The sequence below is a fragment of the Felis catus genome, chromosome B1, assembly GCF_018350175.1.
Source record: "Felis catus isolate Fca126 chromosome B1, F.catus_Fca126_mat1.0, whole genome shotgun sequence".
Lineage (NCBI taxonomy): Eukaryota > Metazoa > Chordata > Mammalia > Carnivora > Felidae > Felis > Felis catus.
Window position 1 is genome coordinate 175,139,931 of NC_058371.1, and position 16,997 is coordinate 175,156,927.

Below are 16,997 nucleotides of genomic sequence, written 5' to 3' on the forward strand. Positions count from 1 at the left end.
ATATGTTTACTTTTTTCTTGACCTTCCAGTTGTATTATAATAGATGTTCTTTCAAGTCTTTTAATTAGAAAAGTTCTATCATTTGAAATATTTTTATGGAAGTGAATATTGATTGTGTGAAAAGACAAAATTTAGCAGTGTTGTACAGAAATTACCTTAAAGTCTCAAACTACCAAAAAAGAACCTGTTTTAGTATGATAGTATGATTCAAAGAATGTTCTATGTGGCCAGTAAATGTGTCATGAAAACTGTTGGGGTTTGTTAATTACATTTGTTTGCAGCATCAGTGATGTGATTAGTCTTGGGGATTTCTACTTCCAGATATTCATGTCATACTCATGTTTGAGTATAATTACAAGGACCTATTTCTGGTTTTTTTACTTCTGTTTTCTTATGCCAATTATAGTTGTGAGCCACTGTGTATTATTTGCTCTGTAAGTACACGTTTTCTTTAAACCAAGGAATTGTTCGATTTAAGACCAAGAGTTCTTTTTCCTAAAACCATTCAGTTTATTTTGTACGTTTTAGGAACCATGCATGATTATTTAAAAATTGTATCACCTGACTAGCAGAAAATTGCTAAAGGTCCTAGTCTGATACAGTGTCCGACCCTACATTTTTTTGTGGTTCTTTATCTAATACAAGGCCCACAGTAATCTGCAGGATATGTGTTATTACTCTTATTTTCCAGGAAAAGCCGAAGTTGACACCATAACGACCATATGGTGTTTGGCTTAAGGTTCCTTTTTTTTTTTTTACCCACTGCTCTTTCGTTCTCAAGTAGGCAGTTGAATACTGTCTAGAATTCAAGGAGAAAGTCTTAGACTGGAGATGTATTGATACATGTATACATGATAAATTTATCCAAATACAAATTTGGTATTCTTACCAGAAAAAAAATTTTATAGAATTAGTTGAAATGATTTTCAAATGTGGGACTCTGGCAGCATTGCACATGAAACATAGTTGTTGATAAATGTTCTGCCTTAGCGCTTTTTTCCCCCACTTACTTGGTTCATAAGTACAGAATTTTCATTAGTGCCCTGAGAATTCTTGGGTTGCTGAATCAGAATCCTGGGAGAGGCTTCCATTTTAACCTATGTATTGCATGGTTTTTCGAGAGCTGTTCAGAAAAAATACAATGCAAGCCAATTGTGTAATTTTAAATTATCTAGTAGCCACATTAAAAGATATAAAAAAACAGGTGTGGGGCGCCTTGGTGGCTCAGTCAGTTAAGCGTCTGACTTCAGCTCAGGTCATGATCTCACAGTTCGTGAGTTCAAGCCCCGCGTTGGGCTCTGCACTGACAGCTCAGAGCCCGGAGCCTGCTTCGGATTCTGTGTCTCCCTCTCTCTTTCTCTGCTCCTCCCCTGCGCATGCTCTGTCTCTCTCACTCTCAAAAATGAATAAATGTTAATAAATAAATAAATAATTAAAAAAATAAAAAACAGGTGAAATTAATTTTTACTAATACAGTTTATTTAAACTCATTATCTAAAATATTTTATCATGTCATCAGTATTATAAAATTATGATATTTTTACCTTTTTTTGGTACTAAAACTTTAAAATATGGCCTATGTTTTATACTTATAGCACATTTCAGTTGAGATTAACCACATTTCAAGTGCTTATTAGCCAGTAGCCAATTGAACAGCATAGGCAGACCTGTATATTATAAATAGATGTAAATACCCTGAAACATCGTGTTCCCAGAAATTAACTGTAGGTTTCTTAATGGTCAGAAACAAATTGTTAGTTTGTATTACCAAAACTGAAAATACAGATTGTTTTGTATTATACTCCAAATAAATGAAAATGTACGTAACTTACAAAAGTAATGTTGTACTTTACAGAGAGGAGGGCCCTGGAAAGTATCAAAGAAGGAGTCTTGAAAATTAAAGAAGAACCATCTAAAATACTGTCTGGAAATAAGTTTCAAGACCGGTATTTTGTTTTACGAGATGGGTATCTCTTTCTCTACAAGGATTCAAAGGTAGTTGTATATTTAGTATTTGAACCCATGTGTGTTTTTGTGTGGGTATTAACATTCTCATTTTATGTCTCTCTCAGTCCTCTCTTGGCAGTCAAGCCCTGTGGGAGACAGAACACATAGTAAGCTGATGATTTCTTGCAGCCTCTGGGATATGGTATTAATACACTGAGTAGTAACACTGTGAAGAACTTCACATGACCTTTCTGAGCACTTCTCAGTATTTTAGTGCAGAGAAGTCCTGAATATATATATTATATATAATATATATCATATGTAATATTATATATATATAGCAGCATGCTCATCAAAGACTTCACTAAGAATATTAATAGGCAAGTCCCAGATAGAGAAAAATATATTCATAGTACATACGTCTGAGAAAGAACTCATTTTCTGAATATGAAGAACTCCAAATCAACAATAAAAAGACTACCCAATAAAAATTGGAGTGAAGTGGTGAATAGATACTATGTGAAAGAACATGTAGGAATGGTCAATAAACCATTGTAATGAAAGTGCTCAACATAATAGTCACCAGGGGCATGCAAATTAAAACCGTGCAACATTGTTTTCACCGGTTGGTATGGCTGAAGATGTTGATTAATTAAATTCCTCATAAATTGCTAGTGGAAGGGTAAGATCACACAGTTACTATATAAAACTGTTTGGAATTTTTTAAAAATATTCATACAGCTACCCACGATCCAGCCACTCTATTCCTAGGCATTATGTTCACAAAAGCATTTGTTCAAGAATGTTCATAAGCAGCTTTACTCATAAAACCAAAACCTGGAAACATTCCAAATGTTTCATCAATAAAAGAATGATACATTCATACAATAGAATATTATTTGGCAGTAAAAATTAATGAAAAGTAATGAATGTAACAACACAGATGAATCTTTAAATCCTTGTTTAGCAAAAGCAGCTTGATACAAAATCGTACCATATGAGTCTGTACACAAGAAGTCTAAGAACAGGCAAAATCATTCATGATGATAGAAGTCAGAAAGTGTCTACCTGAGGTGTGGAGAAAGGTTGTTGCAGAAGCAAGATGATGGAGACAGGAGGGATCTTTCTAGGGTGATATAAATAAATATTCTCTATCCAGTTTGGGCGGTTATAAGAGTGTATATAGTAACATCTCTACTTCCTTGAGATTCAGGTAACACACCTATGCAATTCTTTTAAATGTAGAATGACAGCAGGATCTAAAGGCACTTTTTTATGTTGAATTATCAAATTCCCTTGGGTTCATATCGCTTGCATGCTTTAGGAGTGTGGTGATTCCCTGTGATGTGTTGTAGAGATGTATAAAGACAGACCAGACGAATAACATCTGTTAATAGTTACAAAGAAAGAATTCTTAGGCAGCTTTCCAAACCTCTGTGGTCTCATTTTATTATGGCTTCTGTTGAGCTCCCCACATGCTTTGACCGCTTTCCCTGCATGTTCCTCCAGCAGGGAGGGCTCCATGTGGGCAAAATAAATCTGAGTAGCATTCCTCCTTTGATTAGGACAGTGGGTTGTCCAGGCGGGGGGGGGGGGGGGGGGCTTCGCTTCCCTCGGGGGGGCTTCCCTCACCCCTCTCTATTCAGAGAGCTGTAATACATACTGTACTTGAACTCTCCCACCTTATTATGCCATCGCATAGACCCAGCAGGGAGTCTGTGTGGGTATCAAATGGTTATTACCTATTATCATCCTTCAGTTTTTCTAGTAGAGGAAGAGTGGAGTCTGCAGAAGTAAGGCACAGAAGAATTTGGGGTTATGTGAACTGAAGACATCAGATTTCAAGGTTCATGAACTTTAGATTTGTGTTTGTGAAAGTAAATTCAGGACTTCACAGCTGATTATTCTAGCTGTCTAGAACTGATTCTGATTAAATTTTCTTTGGTTTTCTTCAGTGGGTCACCCACTTTGATCTTCATTAGACTGACTTTCTTAATCTTTGCCCTTCTATGTACATATGTTGGTTAAGTGTCACTCTTAAGTGTCCTGCTTAGGGTATTTAAAAATGAACCTGAACGTTTTAGTCCCATTAAGGAACCAACAGTTCCATTGTGTAGCAATGGGACATTGCTAGAAACAGCTAGTAGTTGTTAATAGTAACAGCAGTGCAATCATAATGGCAGTGACTAACATTCAGGTGGTTACTTTATAAAAAGCAGAGTTCTGTACATTTCACTTTCATTATCTAATTTTATCTTTATAATAACCCTGTGAAATTAGTACTGTAATTATTCCCACTTTACAGATAAAGAAATGGATCCTACTAAGGTATTACATAACTTGCCCAACATCACATAACCAGTAAGCAACAGACTCAGAATGCATTCCCAACTGTCTGACGCCAAAGCCTCCGTGTAAGGGGACTTACCAAACAAATACAAATTTTCCGTTATTTTAGCTCGGTGGTTTTGCTGACAGACTTTTATTTAAAGAGGATAAGTCTCTTTCATTTTACACTACCAAATATTCCTAAGTATGACAATCAATACAATTTGGCTTTTTATAGCGTTTTCCCCCAAGCTGATATCAATTTAAAAACCTGCCACAGGAAGCTTGTTCGTGGACAAGTGATTTTTTTTTTCCAGACATTGGTTTTGTGAGATAATCTCATATTGTTTAACAGAATGCGTTTTAAGAATTTATATCTTTTTGAAAGGATCAACCTTCTCAGTCTAAGATAATTCATATAAATTGGTAGAGAGTGACAGTATCAAGTTTGTCTAAAAGAGGGAGGGGGGGTTGACATAATTTTGAGATATTTCTCATTTTTCAAGCTTTTATAAATTGACAAAAATTGTGTATATTTATCTTGTACAGGTGATGTTTTGATACAGTGATTACTGTAATCAAGCTAATTAACATATCCATTACCTCACATAGTTATCTGCTGGCCGTGTGTGTGTGTGTGTGTGTGTGTGTGTGTGTGTGTATGTGTGTGTTGAGAACATTTTAAGATGTACTCTTTTATCAAATTTCAAGTATGTGGTACAGGAGTATTAACTATGGTCACCACACTATATATTAGATCTCCAGAACATTCATTCTGCATAACTGAAACTTTATACCCTTTGACCACTGTCTCTGCATTTCCCCCAGCCCCTGGAAACAACCATTCTACTTTATGCTACGATTTTGACTTTTTTAGATTCTACCTATAGTGAGACACACTATTTGTCAGAAAGGCACTGAACTTTAAGGACACTGAACACATTTTGTTTTTATAACAGTGACCTCGGGTTATGGAATTATAATACTGTGCTTAAAAGATGTGTTTGTACATCTGTTGGAATAAATTAATATTTGCACATTCAGGCAAGCAGAGGGGACCCGACTTACAGTTTTCCTTAAACTATCATTGTTTTCAATACATGATTTTGTGTGGCTGGTTATTTTTTCATGTTGCTGGTCTGTCCCTTTTAATATTGATGGTTGAGTCATTGGCAATGTTAACAAATTATTTTACAGTAAATAAGCAATAGTGCAAATCTCCTAACTTATTTGAATAAACATTTGGCTCTGGTTTTGACAGTTTTACCATTAATATGTGTATGCTTGTATATACTTAGAAAATGATTTACTGAGAAGGAGGTAGAAGTTACAAATTGAAAAGTGTATTTAAAAAGACTATGTGTTAATTAGAGATAATTTATGAATGCTCATTAACAACAAATTAGGGTAATACACAGGGGAAGATATATTTTGTTTTGAGAGTTTACTCTGCACAGAAAATGTTAATTAAAATGTTTTCAGACTTGATTTACATAAAAGGTGATAAGTTTCAAAGAATATTACCATTATACTGTTAATGGTGTGAAAAAAAAAAAACAAGTGGGGGAGGGGGCCATTAAAAGTTTCATGCACTAATAAGCAAACTCCTTTTAGTGCAAGAATAATTTCTTAAACACACTAATTTAATTGGCTTAGTTAAAAACTTTGTTTTGAATTATAGTGCCTGAGTAACACATTAGAGACTTCCTTGCAGCCTAGTATATTGAGCTTTTTGAAGAAATTCTCCAGAAAATCCACATACCAAAAAAGAGAATTGTTATAAACCAACAGTAAAGTTACATTGCCAAATGAGATTTCTTTTTATAGGACTTTCCGTTAGTATCCTTGCAGTTCCACTTTACGTATATTTAGTTTAAAGACTGAAACTAAAAAAGCTTCTTTCCACCATTGCTGACTTCCACACAAAGTCTGTCATTAGTGGCATAAAGTAATGAGCTTGCATGTCAGGAGTGACTTGAGAATCAGTTGTATGACTTCAGACTCTCTATTGCCAAAAATACTTCAAAATGTAGGCAGTCCTGGCCCTACTGATGTCCTGTATAAACTAAGACTACCTGCTTCATCAGATGATAATAGCGAACATTGATCTCAACTGTGCAACTCCCATTTTCCCCATACTCCTGGAATTACTGCCTCTCACCCTACCTGGCTGCTTCCGTTGAGACAGAGTCCAAGGGAACAGGAGTCTCTCAACTATGAGGAGGGACATTCAGCTCAGTTGCAATCTAATGTAGTCTCTGACAGAGGTGGCCAGGAAGCTCCACTACTATATATAATTCCTAAATTCTCTTTGCTTTGACTCTTTCCAACATGAAACAGTTACTGCTTTAGAAAGCTACCTCACTGCTCTTTATTAGACTTCAGTGTTACACCTTAGCGTTCAGTAAAGTAGCACACTACAAAAAAGTACCCCAAAACCAGTCCTCAGTCAGAATTAAAAGACAAAATACATAAACTACTAGAAAATGACCTCAACAAGAAGTCAGGTTTTTATGAAGGAAACCACAGAACTTCACTGATAGAAATAAAATGTATGTATAGTCTGATATTTATCTATAGGTTTAATGTACTTGTTTTCAAAATCTCAAAGGAACTATTTTTAGAACTTGACAAAAATGATACAATAATCACCTCAAAGTGTAAACAGATAAGAATATTTGTAAACATTTTGTTGATGAAAAACAAAATAGTGTAGTATTTTGCATCCAACTGTCATGGTCTACAATAAAACTAAAATAACTTAGATAATATATCCTGGCATAAAAATGAACAGAGATAGCAGTAGTATCATAAAGTCAGGTAATTAAGAATTAGTTTTGGGGGGCGCCTGGATGGCTCAGTTGGTTAAGTGTCCAACTGCAACTCAGGTCATGATCTTGCGGTTCGTAAGTTCTAGCCCCACGTTGGGCTCTGTGCTGACAGCTCAGATCCTGGAGCCTGCCTCGGATTCTGTGTCTCCCTCTCTCCGTCCCTTCCCTCTCACCTCTCTCTCTCTCTCTCTCTGTCTCTCTCTCTCTCTCTCTCTCTCTCAAATAACTAAACCTTAAAAAAAAATTAAATATTTTTTTTTAAATACACCATCATAAATGCATATCTACAGATTGGTTTCTTTAAATAAGTAGGGCTGGCATAATTGTTAAATTTTTTTTAATTTAAATTCTTGTCTATACTGTATATAAAATATATATTCTAGATTAACAAAAGAATTAACTTTAAAAATAGCAATGCTTCTCATTACATGGCCATGCAAGTTAGTATTTGTCAGCTTTCAAGTTGAGATATAGTTAAGAAAGTTCAAAAGGAAAAAACCGTATACTTGACTCATAATAATAACCGTAAACAGCAAGCAAAATTATTGAAAACAATTTGTGTAGAATATTCCATTTAAAAAGATAAGGCAGTTTTTTTCTTTCACATATAGAGAAGTAATTCAAACAAATATGTAAAGATAGATAAATTGTTGACCAAATCAAAAGTAAAAATTGCTAATGAATGTACATACGAGTGTGTGTTTAATTTGAAGTAAATGTACCCTATCAGTTTGACCAGAATCTTACTCCTGTTCTTAGCCTTTGACCCAGTGATTTCATTTTTAGAAACCTCGCCATAAAAAAAATATATATCCACAAATATATAGTTTTTAAATTATCTACCATGATGATAATAGCAAACATTGATCATAGTGACTAGGAGTAAATTCATCATGGCCTTATCACTACCAGACCACTAGTCACCCAAGCATTCTTCCTGATAATCTTCTTGCTTGTTTTTCCTTTATGCTTTTTCTGTATTCTCCTGACCTGTTGTCTCTATGGAAGGTGGTTTATAATTTTATAAACATATTTTCCATCCTTTACTTTTCAGATTCGACTGCTTTCATGAAGACTTCATAGTAATATGTTAACTTGTGTAGAACCTAGTACTAATTTCAGCTAAATGTACTTTGTACTAAATTTCAGCCAATATTTGTGAAATGGGCTTTCGTGTACTGTCTTAGAATTCTTACAGTTTGTCTGTATTGCTGTGTCTCTGAAGCAATATGTTCTAAGTCCATAATAACAGCAGCTATAATTTATTGCACACTTTTTTAAATGATGATTACTGGACTGAACAGTTGATAGGCATTTGTCTTATTTAATCTGTAGAATTATCCTTCACAGTAACCCTTTCCTTAGTCAATAATAACCCTATGAAATACTCACTATTTTTATTGTCCCTCTTTACGAACAAGAAGAGTAGAGAAAAGTAATGTGAGGTCACAAACTAAGTAGCAAGCCAGATTTGCACCCAGGTTTCTATGATCTCAAACCCCTTGCTCTTAGCTATAAATGCTATATGCCTAACAGTTTAAAATAAGAGATTGCCTTCAGAATTTTTAGGATATGGGGAAAGCGTGTGTTAACAATTATTCCTGTGGCTGTTACCTTTATGAAAGCTATTTCAGGTTATCCAAGGATGAGTATTAAAGTGGGTGTGGTTTGGTAGCAGTTATGATGGTCTGTGTTCAGGATTTTTGAAAAATAGTGGTTACAGATAATAAGTATGTTAGGATGTATATGGAGAATAATTGATTGGGTGGATGTAAATTATTTTAATAGTCTGCTTTCATGAATTGTGAAAAATTCTATTAATATGGATACTTGAGATAGTTCAATATGTACCCATCAGGGTTCACAGTATGTTTTCCTTCATTCTTAAATCCAAAAAGTACAGAAGGTCATAATGCATTTGGCGGCAAAACGTAACATGAAAGTAGTTGCCTTAGTTATATGAATACAGGACACTGCCCCAGGTAACACTGATGGAATTATACCATATAATGCATGTTGTGGTTTTAAAATTAAAAAAAAAAAATTGAAAAGTAACCAATTCTGATATATATCTGGTCCCAGATATTTTGAATCAAAAATTGTTTTTGTGTATGCATATATACACTTCTGTAAATGTACATGTATGTCCAAAGTTTTCAACGTTTATTTATTTTTGGGACAGAGAGAGACAGAGCATGAACGGGGGAAGGGCAGAGAGAGAGGGAGACACAGAATCGGAAACAGGCTCCAGGCTCTGAGCCATCAGCCCAGAGCCCGACGTGGGGCTCGAACTCACAGACCGCGAGATCGTGACCTGGCCGAAGTCGGACGCTTAACCGACTGCGCCACCCAGGCGCCCCCAAAGTTTTCTATTTAAATCTATAACATTGTAATCAGAACAATCTTCATTCAGTAAAAACTTGGTATTACATCCATAAAACATTGGAGAAACTAAACAGTTCTAAATCCAGTCATTAATACTCCAGGAAAATATAAAGGTATTTTGAAAATCCATTTAATTACAACTTACTTTGTTTTCCTTACAGAGTAGTAAATATGAGAAAATGTTTTCCCTCAGTTCAATGAAGTTTTATCTTGGAGTGAAAAAGAAAATGAAGCCTCCAACAAGGTAAAATTTGAAAGGGAAAGGTTTTTGAAGAGTAAAAGCTATAGGACTATTTGTCTATTTAAGGATTTGGAGATCAGAGGCGTTAATCAAGCTTTTTATAAATTAAGCTTTAGACAAAATCTTTGAGCTGTCACAGACATGGCAGGGGGCCTGTTGCAGATCAAGGGAAATTATGTGGGCAGATAAAAAAGCCTGTTTCCACTGCAGTCAAACCCCTTGGTGATTGCATCTCTGCTACATAAAGCAGGAAATCCCCAGAAGGTCCTGTCTACTGAAAAACACATCAGTTTTTCTCCACATTCTGTTTCTTGATCAGTCTCCCAACCTGGGGACATAAGGAATGTTCTAGGAAATTCTACACTCAGGAAAACAGCCTCTTGATGCCTAGCTATGTAGTTTGCCCTTTTCATTTTGCCAAATTTGGTAGTAAACCCACAGCACATAGGTAGCCGAGAGCGAGTGGACCCCACTTACACAGTGTCCCCCTCTTCAACATTTGAATCATGCCAGCATTTGGTTTATTCCAGTACTTCCTATCACAGTTTAATTTGAATTGCTAATTACATTTGCAAGAATACTTTTCTTATGAAACATTTTAATGAACTGTTATGTGCTTAGTTTGGGATTCTGTTTCTGAAAATTTTCTCACTTTTGCCTACATGCTTAATTCTAAACCCAGAACATACACCTGTATTGCAGTTGACATTTTCTTAATTTCTCGCAATATCAATAAGACAATGTATAGATCCTCTTATTTTGGCCATTTTCCTAGACATCTGTCCTTCCTCAGCCAAGAGTGTCTTCTGAGAGATTTCCCTACCTTCCCATAACATCATATAAGACTCCTTCCCTCTGTCTCCCTTCAGCGTATTTAAATTTGTAGCTGAACCCTTCATTGATCATTCACCTCTACGTCAGTCATACCTACTGAATCATCCCTCGTGGGTATCTGTTCTATATTACACATTGCCACCATTAAATATCACCTCCTTAACATCTAATCCTTCTTTTAGTTTTGTACAGTTGATCTTTTTTAATATGTATGTTTATGTGTTTTTTCCCATGTGATTTAGTTGGGGATTGACAGCATATTCCGAAAAACATCACTGGTAAGTTAACTGCTGGCAGTTTTTGGATTTGAGATATTGATAATTTTACTAAACAATGCTATTGGCAGGTAGATCTACAGATAGGAAATGTTTCACCTAAGTGAAATTAGGTTGTTTTTTTTTTGTTTCGTTTGTTTTGTTTTTAAGTATTTTTAGTCTGAGAAGAAGAAAATAGATTTGCTTCAAGCTTTAGGCCCATTTCAATCCTCTGTGTCCTACCTGCCAGTGCCTCTTAAGAGAAAATATATCTGATTTCTTCCTAGTTCTTTTATGAGTGTGGAATCCCAGCTTTTATGGGATAAGCTGGCGGAATTCAGTTTCATATGAAGGAAAAGAACTAGCCAAAACTGAGTATAAAAAAAAAAATCTTGGCCTCAAACCATTTCTTTCCATATATGTACATTTTTCCATTGATCTCATAGGATCTAGCCAGTCTCCCTAGAGACTGTACTGGATGTCTCTTTCTTCAGCCCTAGCTGTGTCTGATCAATCACTAAGCCAAACTGGATCTGCCTCTTAATTATCTCCCTTATCAGGCCACACCTTCATTCATCTGCATGGTTTTATTCTAGTCATCCTAAGTGTTCTTCATACCTCTAATTTTATTTTTGTTTTCTAGAATATTCTCTACCCAACCACCAAAGAGGCTTTCTAAATGTGTTGTGTTTCTTTCCTGCATTAAAGCTCTTCAATGAATCCTATAGCTAAAGGGTAACATGCAGGATTGTTGGCACAGCGTTCCATGAGCTTCATCTCCCAAGGCTTTCCCTTTTTTACTTACTGATAAAGCAGTAATCTGTGATTCACCATGCATCCCTTTGTCCTTCATCTCTACATGTTCAGTGTAGATAACCCCCTTACTGAGCCTTCTTCACACTATATGCTGCTCCCATACCTCCCACTCCCATCCCCTTCCTGCTAATGTGGTAGACACAACCGTCATTCTTTCAGATTACAGCTCAGATGCCCCAAAAGTCTGATAACTCTCCCCTCTAATCATTACTTATTTCTTCTTGGCATCGATAGTATTTTGCACACATGGGTGCAGAATTATAGAGAGGACTGTTTTTTTTGGACATGGTAATGGAAAGGGACAATGTCTTTATGAGAATCTAATGAAGGAAGCATGAAATTTTTACAAATTTCATGTTGACTTTTTTTCCCAAATTGTTTTTCATACAGGAATATAAAGAGTATGTAATTACATTGAAATATCCAGGTCATTTTAACAACACTTATAAAAAGAAAATTTTCTAAGAAAACTTTATCTCATCCCCAGGTGTGCTCTTTCTGTATTTGTGTCAACAATACTTTCTCTTTTTCTCACTCTGCTGTAATTTATTTGTTTACGTGCCTAGCTCCTCTAATAGAATGTGTGAACCTTGAGGGCAAGATCTCTGTTTTATACAGGTTTTCAATAAAAGGTTACTGAGTCAGTGTTATTGGACATGCAGTAGTAGTTTTTCATTTGGTTCATTTTTCACGAGTCTTGCGGGTATTAAATGTTTATAATCCTAATGATGGAGACAGTCTAAGCCTTTTTACAAAGTATGCTTTTAAGAAAATGTGCACATATTTTTCGTCTTACACTCAGAGTTTCTGGGGGAAAAGATGTGTTTAACATCATGTACATGAAAAAAGTAAATGACAGTGACCTTTCTGCCTTTCCAGAAATATTGCCGATCATTCTTCAGCAGTTACCAAAGCCTGTAGCTGTATTTTGTTTAAACTAGCATATTTATACTATTATTTTGATATTGCACATTTAACAGAAGCCTGAAGCAACTTATACTGAAATACTCCCATTTTGATTGTATTAAGTCATGAATCAGGAGAAACCCACAGAGGCTTCTGATCATTTAATAACCAAACAAACACACTGGAGAACAGTCTTCTGGCTTTATGAATTATGTATTTTATAAACCTTGTTTTACAGGCACATTTGTTGTGATAACTTACAAACTCAGACGGAGTGGATGGCCAGTGTCTTTATCGCCCAGGTACGAAATCTGTCTCAGCTCTCCAGCCAAGTAGAACGACTGCTTGTAGGAAATGTTAGTGGGATTTCCAAAGCATTTTTAATAAGAGTCTTATGTGTATACTTTTATTTTCTCATTCATATGTTTTTTTAAAAATTTTTTTAATGCTTATTTTGAAGGGGAGGGGCAGAGACAGAGAGGGAGACACAGAATCTGAAGCAGGCTCCAGGCTCTGAGCTGTCAGCACAGAGCCTGATGTGGTGTTTGAACTTAAGAAGCCATGAGATCGTGACCTGAGCCGCAGTCAGATGCATAACCAAGCGAACCACCCGGGCGGCCTTCATATGAGTTTTCAAACATATGAGAATCCAAATTGATCCATTACCCTTTGAAAGAGAGTTACTCTCTTTCTAGAGGCTTCTTTTTTGGCGCTCCAGCAACTCCTTACCTTTGGAGAGGTGTATTGCTTCAAGATGGTGGTGTAAGAAAGAGAGACCTGTTTACCAGAGTCCCACATTCATCTTCATTTAGAAAAGCGTGCCTCTTTCTTCTTGTTCTCCCCATGGCCCACCTACTCCCCCCACTCTAGCCTTTCCAGAAACAAGGACAGGAGCCCACATTTCTTTAATACTTACTCTGTGCTGGATACTTCAGAAAAGCTAACTCTTGTATTCTTTGTAACAAACCATGCATGACGTTGCTTATAGATATTTGCTTAGCACCATACAGTTTAGTAGTTCAAACCCAGGGGTGCCAGAAGCTAATACCTATACTCAGTTCCCCATTTAGTCTCCTCTCTAGAGGAGGACTCCGTCTTTGTGAGAAGGGTTAATAGTCTCATTAATAGGATTGGTTTTCTCCCCGCTACCTTGTCTGGCTGAATTCCCAGCAGTGCTTCCCATAAGAGCATTGAAATTCACTGGTAACGATTAAGTTGCCACTCTTTATTACTGAGGACGCACTTCCCTGTTTCTCTTGTAAGTGGGAAGTTAATTCACCCCCAAATCTGGCCCTTACTTGTTTTGAAAACCATTTTCTGTGTTCATTTAATTTATTAACCTTTCCAGTGGTTAATAAACACTGCTCTTCTCAGTCTGACGCTGAGGTTACTACCTGAAAACACATAGGCAGGAAAAGACTTAACTTTTTAGAGATTTTTCCTCTTTTTTGTGCCTTTTTAGAAATTCAGATATTAAATCCTTAAAAAAAATGTAAACTAGATTTGAAGTGTTTTAGTAAAATTGGAACCATAGAGTCAAAAGTATTACAGTGTCTGTGGTACAACTACTCTGATTTGTTTTTATGATTGAAGTCACTAGACTCTGTGGTTGAAAATCAAGGTGTAAATAGCCAGAAAGCAGAGGTTGCTCTCACGGACAGCTTATTCCCCCCTGCCTCAGCTATCCTTCCTTTTCCTGGCCTTAGGGATTCAGCCCAATTACTTTTCCTCTGTTCTTTCCACTGTTTAGGATTAAGGTAAACAAAAAGGCCTTCTTGGATTTAAGGATTTAATGGCTCACCTCCACAGGGAGGCAGAAAACGATCAAATGTTGTTTTATACGTGTGTGTGTGCGTGTGTGTGTACACATATATGTTAACACACACACCAACAATTAAGTGCTTCTTACAATGAGTTCTTACTGGTGTGCAGAATACTTTTATAATACCAATCCCCATTTTCACTCCTGCTTCAAAAGTCCTTTAGATTTCACCTGATGTGTCATTCTCAGAGAAACTCTCCCTGATCTTCAGACCAGTCAGATCTCAGGCTAGAGGAACCCTTAGCATTCTTTACCTCAGTTGTAGCATTAATTAGAAAGTACTGTGTAATTAGATTTTTCATGTCTGCCTCTCTGACTAAAATGTACACTTGATGACAAGAAAGGCTCTGTCATTCTTATTAGACCTAGATGTATACTTGCACCATAGAACCCAATCCCATTTACAAAATACATGCTTAGGTAGTATTTCTAAAATAAGACAGGGAGAGAACATAATTTGACAAAATTTCAAATAGATATTAGTGTGATACAATAATAAAATAAGCAACAGAAAGGAGAGGATGTGACTGGGTTAAGGAAGGGCACTAACTAGGAAATGTTCTCAGGAAAATGCCTTTCTAAACAGGTGACAGGTATGCTGACACCTGTCTGAAATTAGGGTGCAGGTAATGCAGGTATGCAGGAGTGGGGAGAGTGTTCTAGTATAGGGGCCAGCCGGTGCAAGGTCCTGAGATGTGGTCATAATCTTTGTTCCATGAACATCATGAAGGGCTGTGTGAAGAAAGATATGAAAGATGAGGAAGGTAATAAGCAGATCATATAGTCCCAGTTTATGAATTTCCTCTACCACTACACTTCCAATATCCCCTCCCTAACTCACTGATGATCAGTTCACTGATTTTAAAAATTACTAGTAATCATTAAAGAATTTCATTTTTCTACTAGGAAATCTACCACCTTCCCTGCATCTTACAGCCACATAAGTGAGGCTCCCTTCTCTTCCAACTATTTCTTCTGATTACTAAGAACTTTTCTCTAGTCATAAGTACTCAGTGTGCCATACTGTATGGTCAATATAGAGGAAAGGTGAGAAATAATCTTCAGAGAGTGAGGAAGCCAATTGCCCAAAGTAGAACTTCAACTTAATGCTGAGTGCTTACTTGAAATTTAAGGTTAAATCTGAAGTGAGATGAATCTATAAGAGGGAGCATCTTTCTCTCTTTCTTCATTGGTTGGTAGGCTCTCTCATAAAGCAAGTAGAATTGGGTTTAACCAGTTTGGGGGCCTTGCCAGGCAGGGATGATGAAAGGAAGCAGCACAGGATGTGGAGATATTTATAAGGAGGTGAGTATCCTTATAGACTGTGAAATCTAAGACGGACTCTGAAGGAAGTGGAGGGTAATGTGGAAAGTAGAATGATGGTAGAGACAGTAGAGAAGTAAGAGAATGGATTTGGATGTCTTAAGGAGTCTAAAGGGGTGAATGAAGCTGGATTAAGTTGTAAGAGGTCAGGGTCAGGAAGAGAGAGAGGCAGGCTCACCTCATGTTCATTTCAGCATTACTCACAGTTGCCAAGGTATGTAAATGACCTACGTGTCTAAGGACGAATGGATAAAGAAAAGATCCGTGTGTGTATGTATATGCTCCCCCACACACATTCAGATATTATTCACCCTCAAACAAGAAAGAAGTCTTGTCATTTTTGACAACATGGATGAATTTGGAGGACATTATGCTGAGTGAAATAAGCCAGACAGAGACTGCAAGTATCACTTACGTGTGGAATTTAAAAATGAAAGTTTAACTCATAGCCACAACAAAGTGGTTGCTGGGTGGGTAGGGAGAATAGGTGAAGGTTTACACACTTTCAGCTATAAGATGAATAAGGTTTGAAGATCAAATATAAAAAATGGTCACTGTTGATACAGTTAATACTGTATTGTATAATTGAAATTTGCTAAGAATAGAACTTGAATGTTTTCACCAAAAAAAAGTGAGGTGATAGATGTATTAATTAACTTAATTGGGGGGAATTCTTTCACAATGTATACATATATCAAATTGTCACATTGTACATTTTCAGTATCTCACAGTTTTGTCAGTTATACCTCAAGGCTGGAAGGATGGGGAAAAAATAGCGGGAGACAGAACTGAAGATTTTGGGGTGTGATCACTGGTTATAATAATGAAAGTATGATCCTCAGCCGTGTGATCCATGAAGTGTAGGACCTTTAAGAGCATTTATAGAAAACTATGAATGTCATAACATATTACTCAGATACAGTGTTTTGTACTGTTGGGGAAAATACCTCTTGGATCCATCTGATAAGAACTAGTTAGCCAGTACACAGAACACTGTGTATATCACGTCAGAAAAAGCAAGACTGTGTTTGCTCTTTGATTTCTCTATCATTTAACACATGTACTATATAAAGTGTAAGCATAATCCATAGGGTTAGTGAATTCCTTTCCAGCCAGTTTTCTTTTAGCTTTACATGTTGGGAACATCCCAATTATATAATATCAAAATTATTTTTACCAAGTTTAGGGCTTTGACATAAAAATAGCATTATGAAGCTTGTAACTTTCTTTCTGAAATATTTTATAATCTACCATTATAGATTTGCTGAGCCAAAATAAACACTTCACTAAAACTCAAGGGTAGATCTGAT

General features: G+C 36.2%; 1 protein-coding gene and 1 long non-coding RNA gene across 7 annotated transcripts in view; one reads left to right on the top strand and one right to left on the bottom strand.

Annotated features, from left to right (window-relative positions):
- Nucleotides 1–16,997, top strand: part of ARAP2 (ArfGAP with RhoGAP domain, ankyrin repeat and PH domain 2) — a 211,663-nt gene that overhangs the window by 184,811 nt on the left and 9,855 nt on the right. For 5 of the 6 annotated variants that reach the window (XM_045056485.1, XM_045056484.1, XM_003985471.6 and 2 more), the window contains 4 exons: nt 1,856–1,995; nt 9,653–9,735; nt 10,809–10,844; nt 12,781–12,844. In XM_045056485.1, the coding sequence (XP_044912420.1) occupies nt 1,856–1,995; nt 9,653–9,735; nt 10,809–10,844; nt 12,781–12,844 (323 nt within the window). Of the gene's footprint in view, nt 1–1,855; nt 1,996–9,652; nt 9,736–10,808; nt 10,845–12,780; nt 12,845–16,997 lie in introns of those variants that run through there. The other variant, XR_006597152.1, reaches the window with a different exon arrangement.
- The window catches only part of LOC123385090, a 191,906-nt gene that overhangs the window by 118,149 nt on the left and 56,760 nt on the right, over nt 1–16,997 (bottom strand). The window lies entirely within an intron of this gene.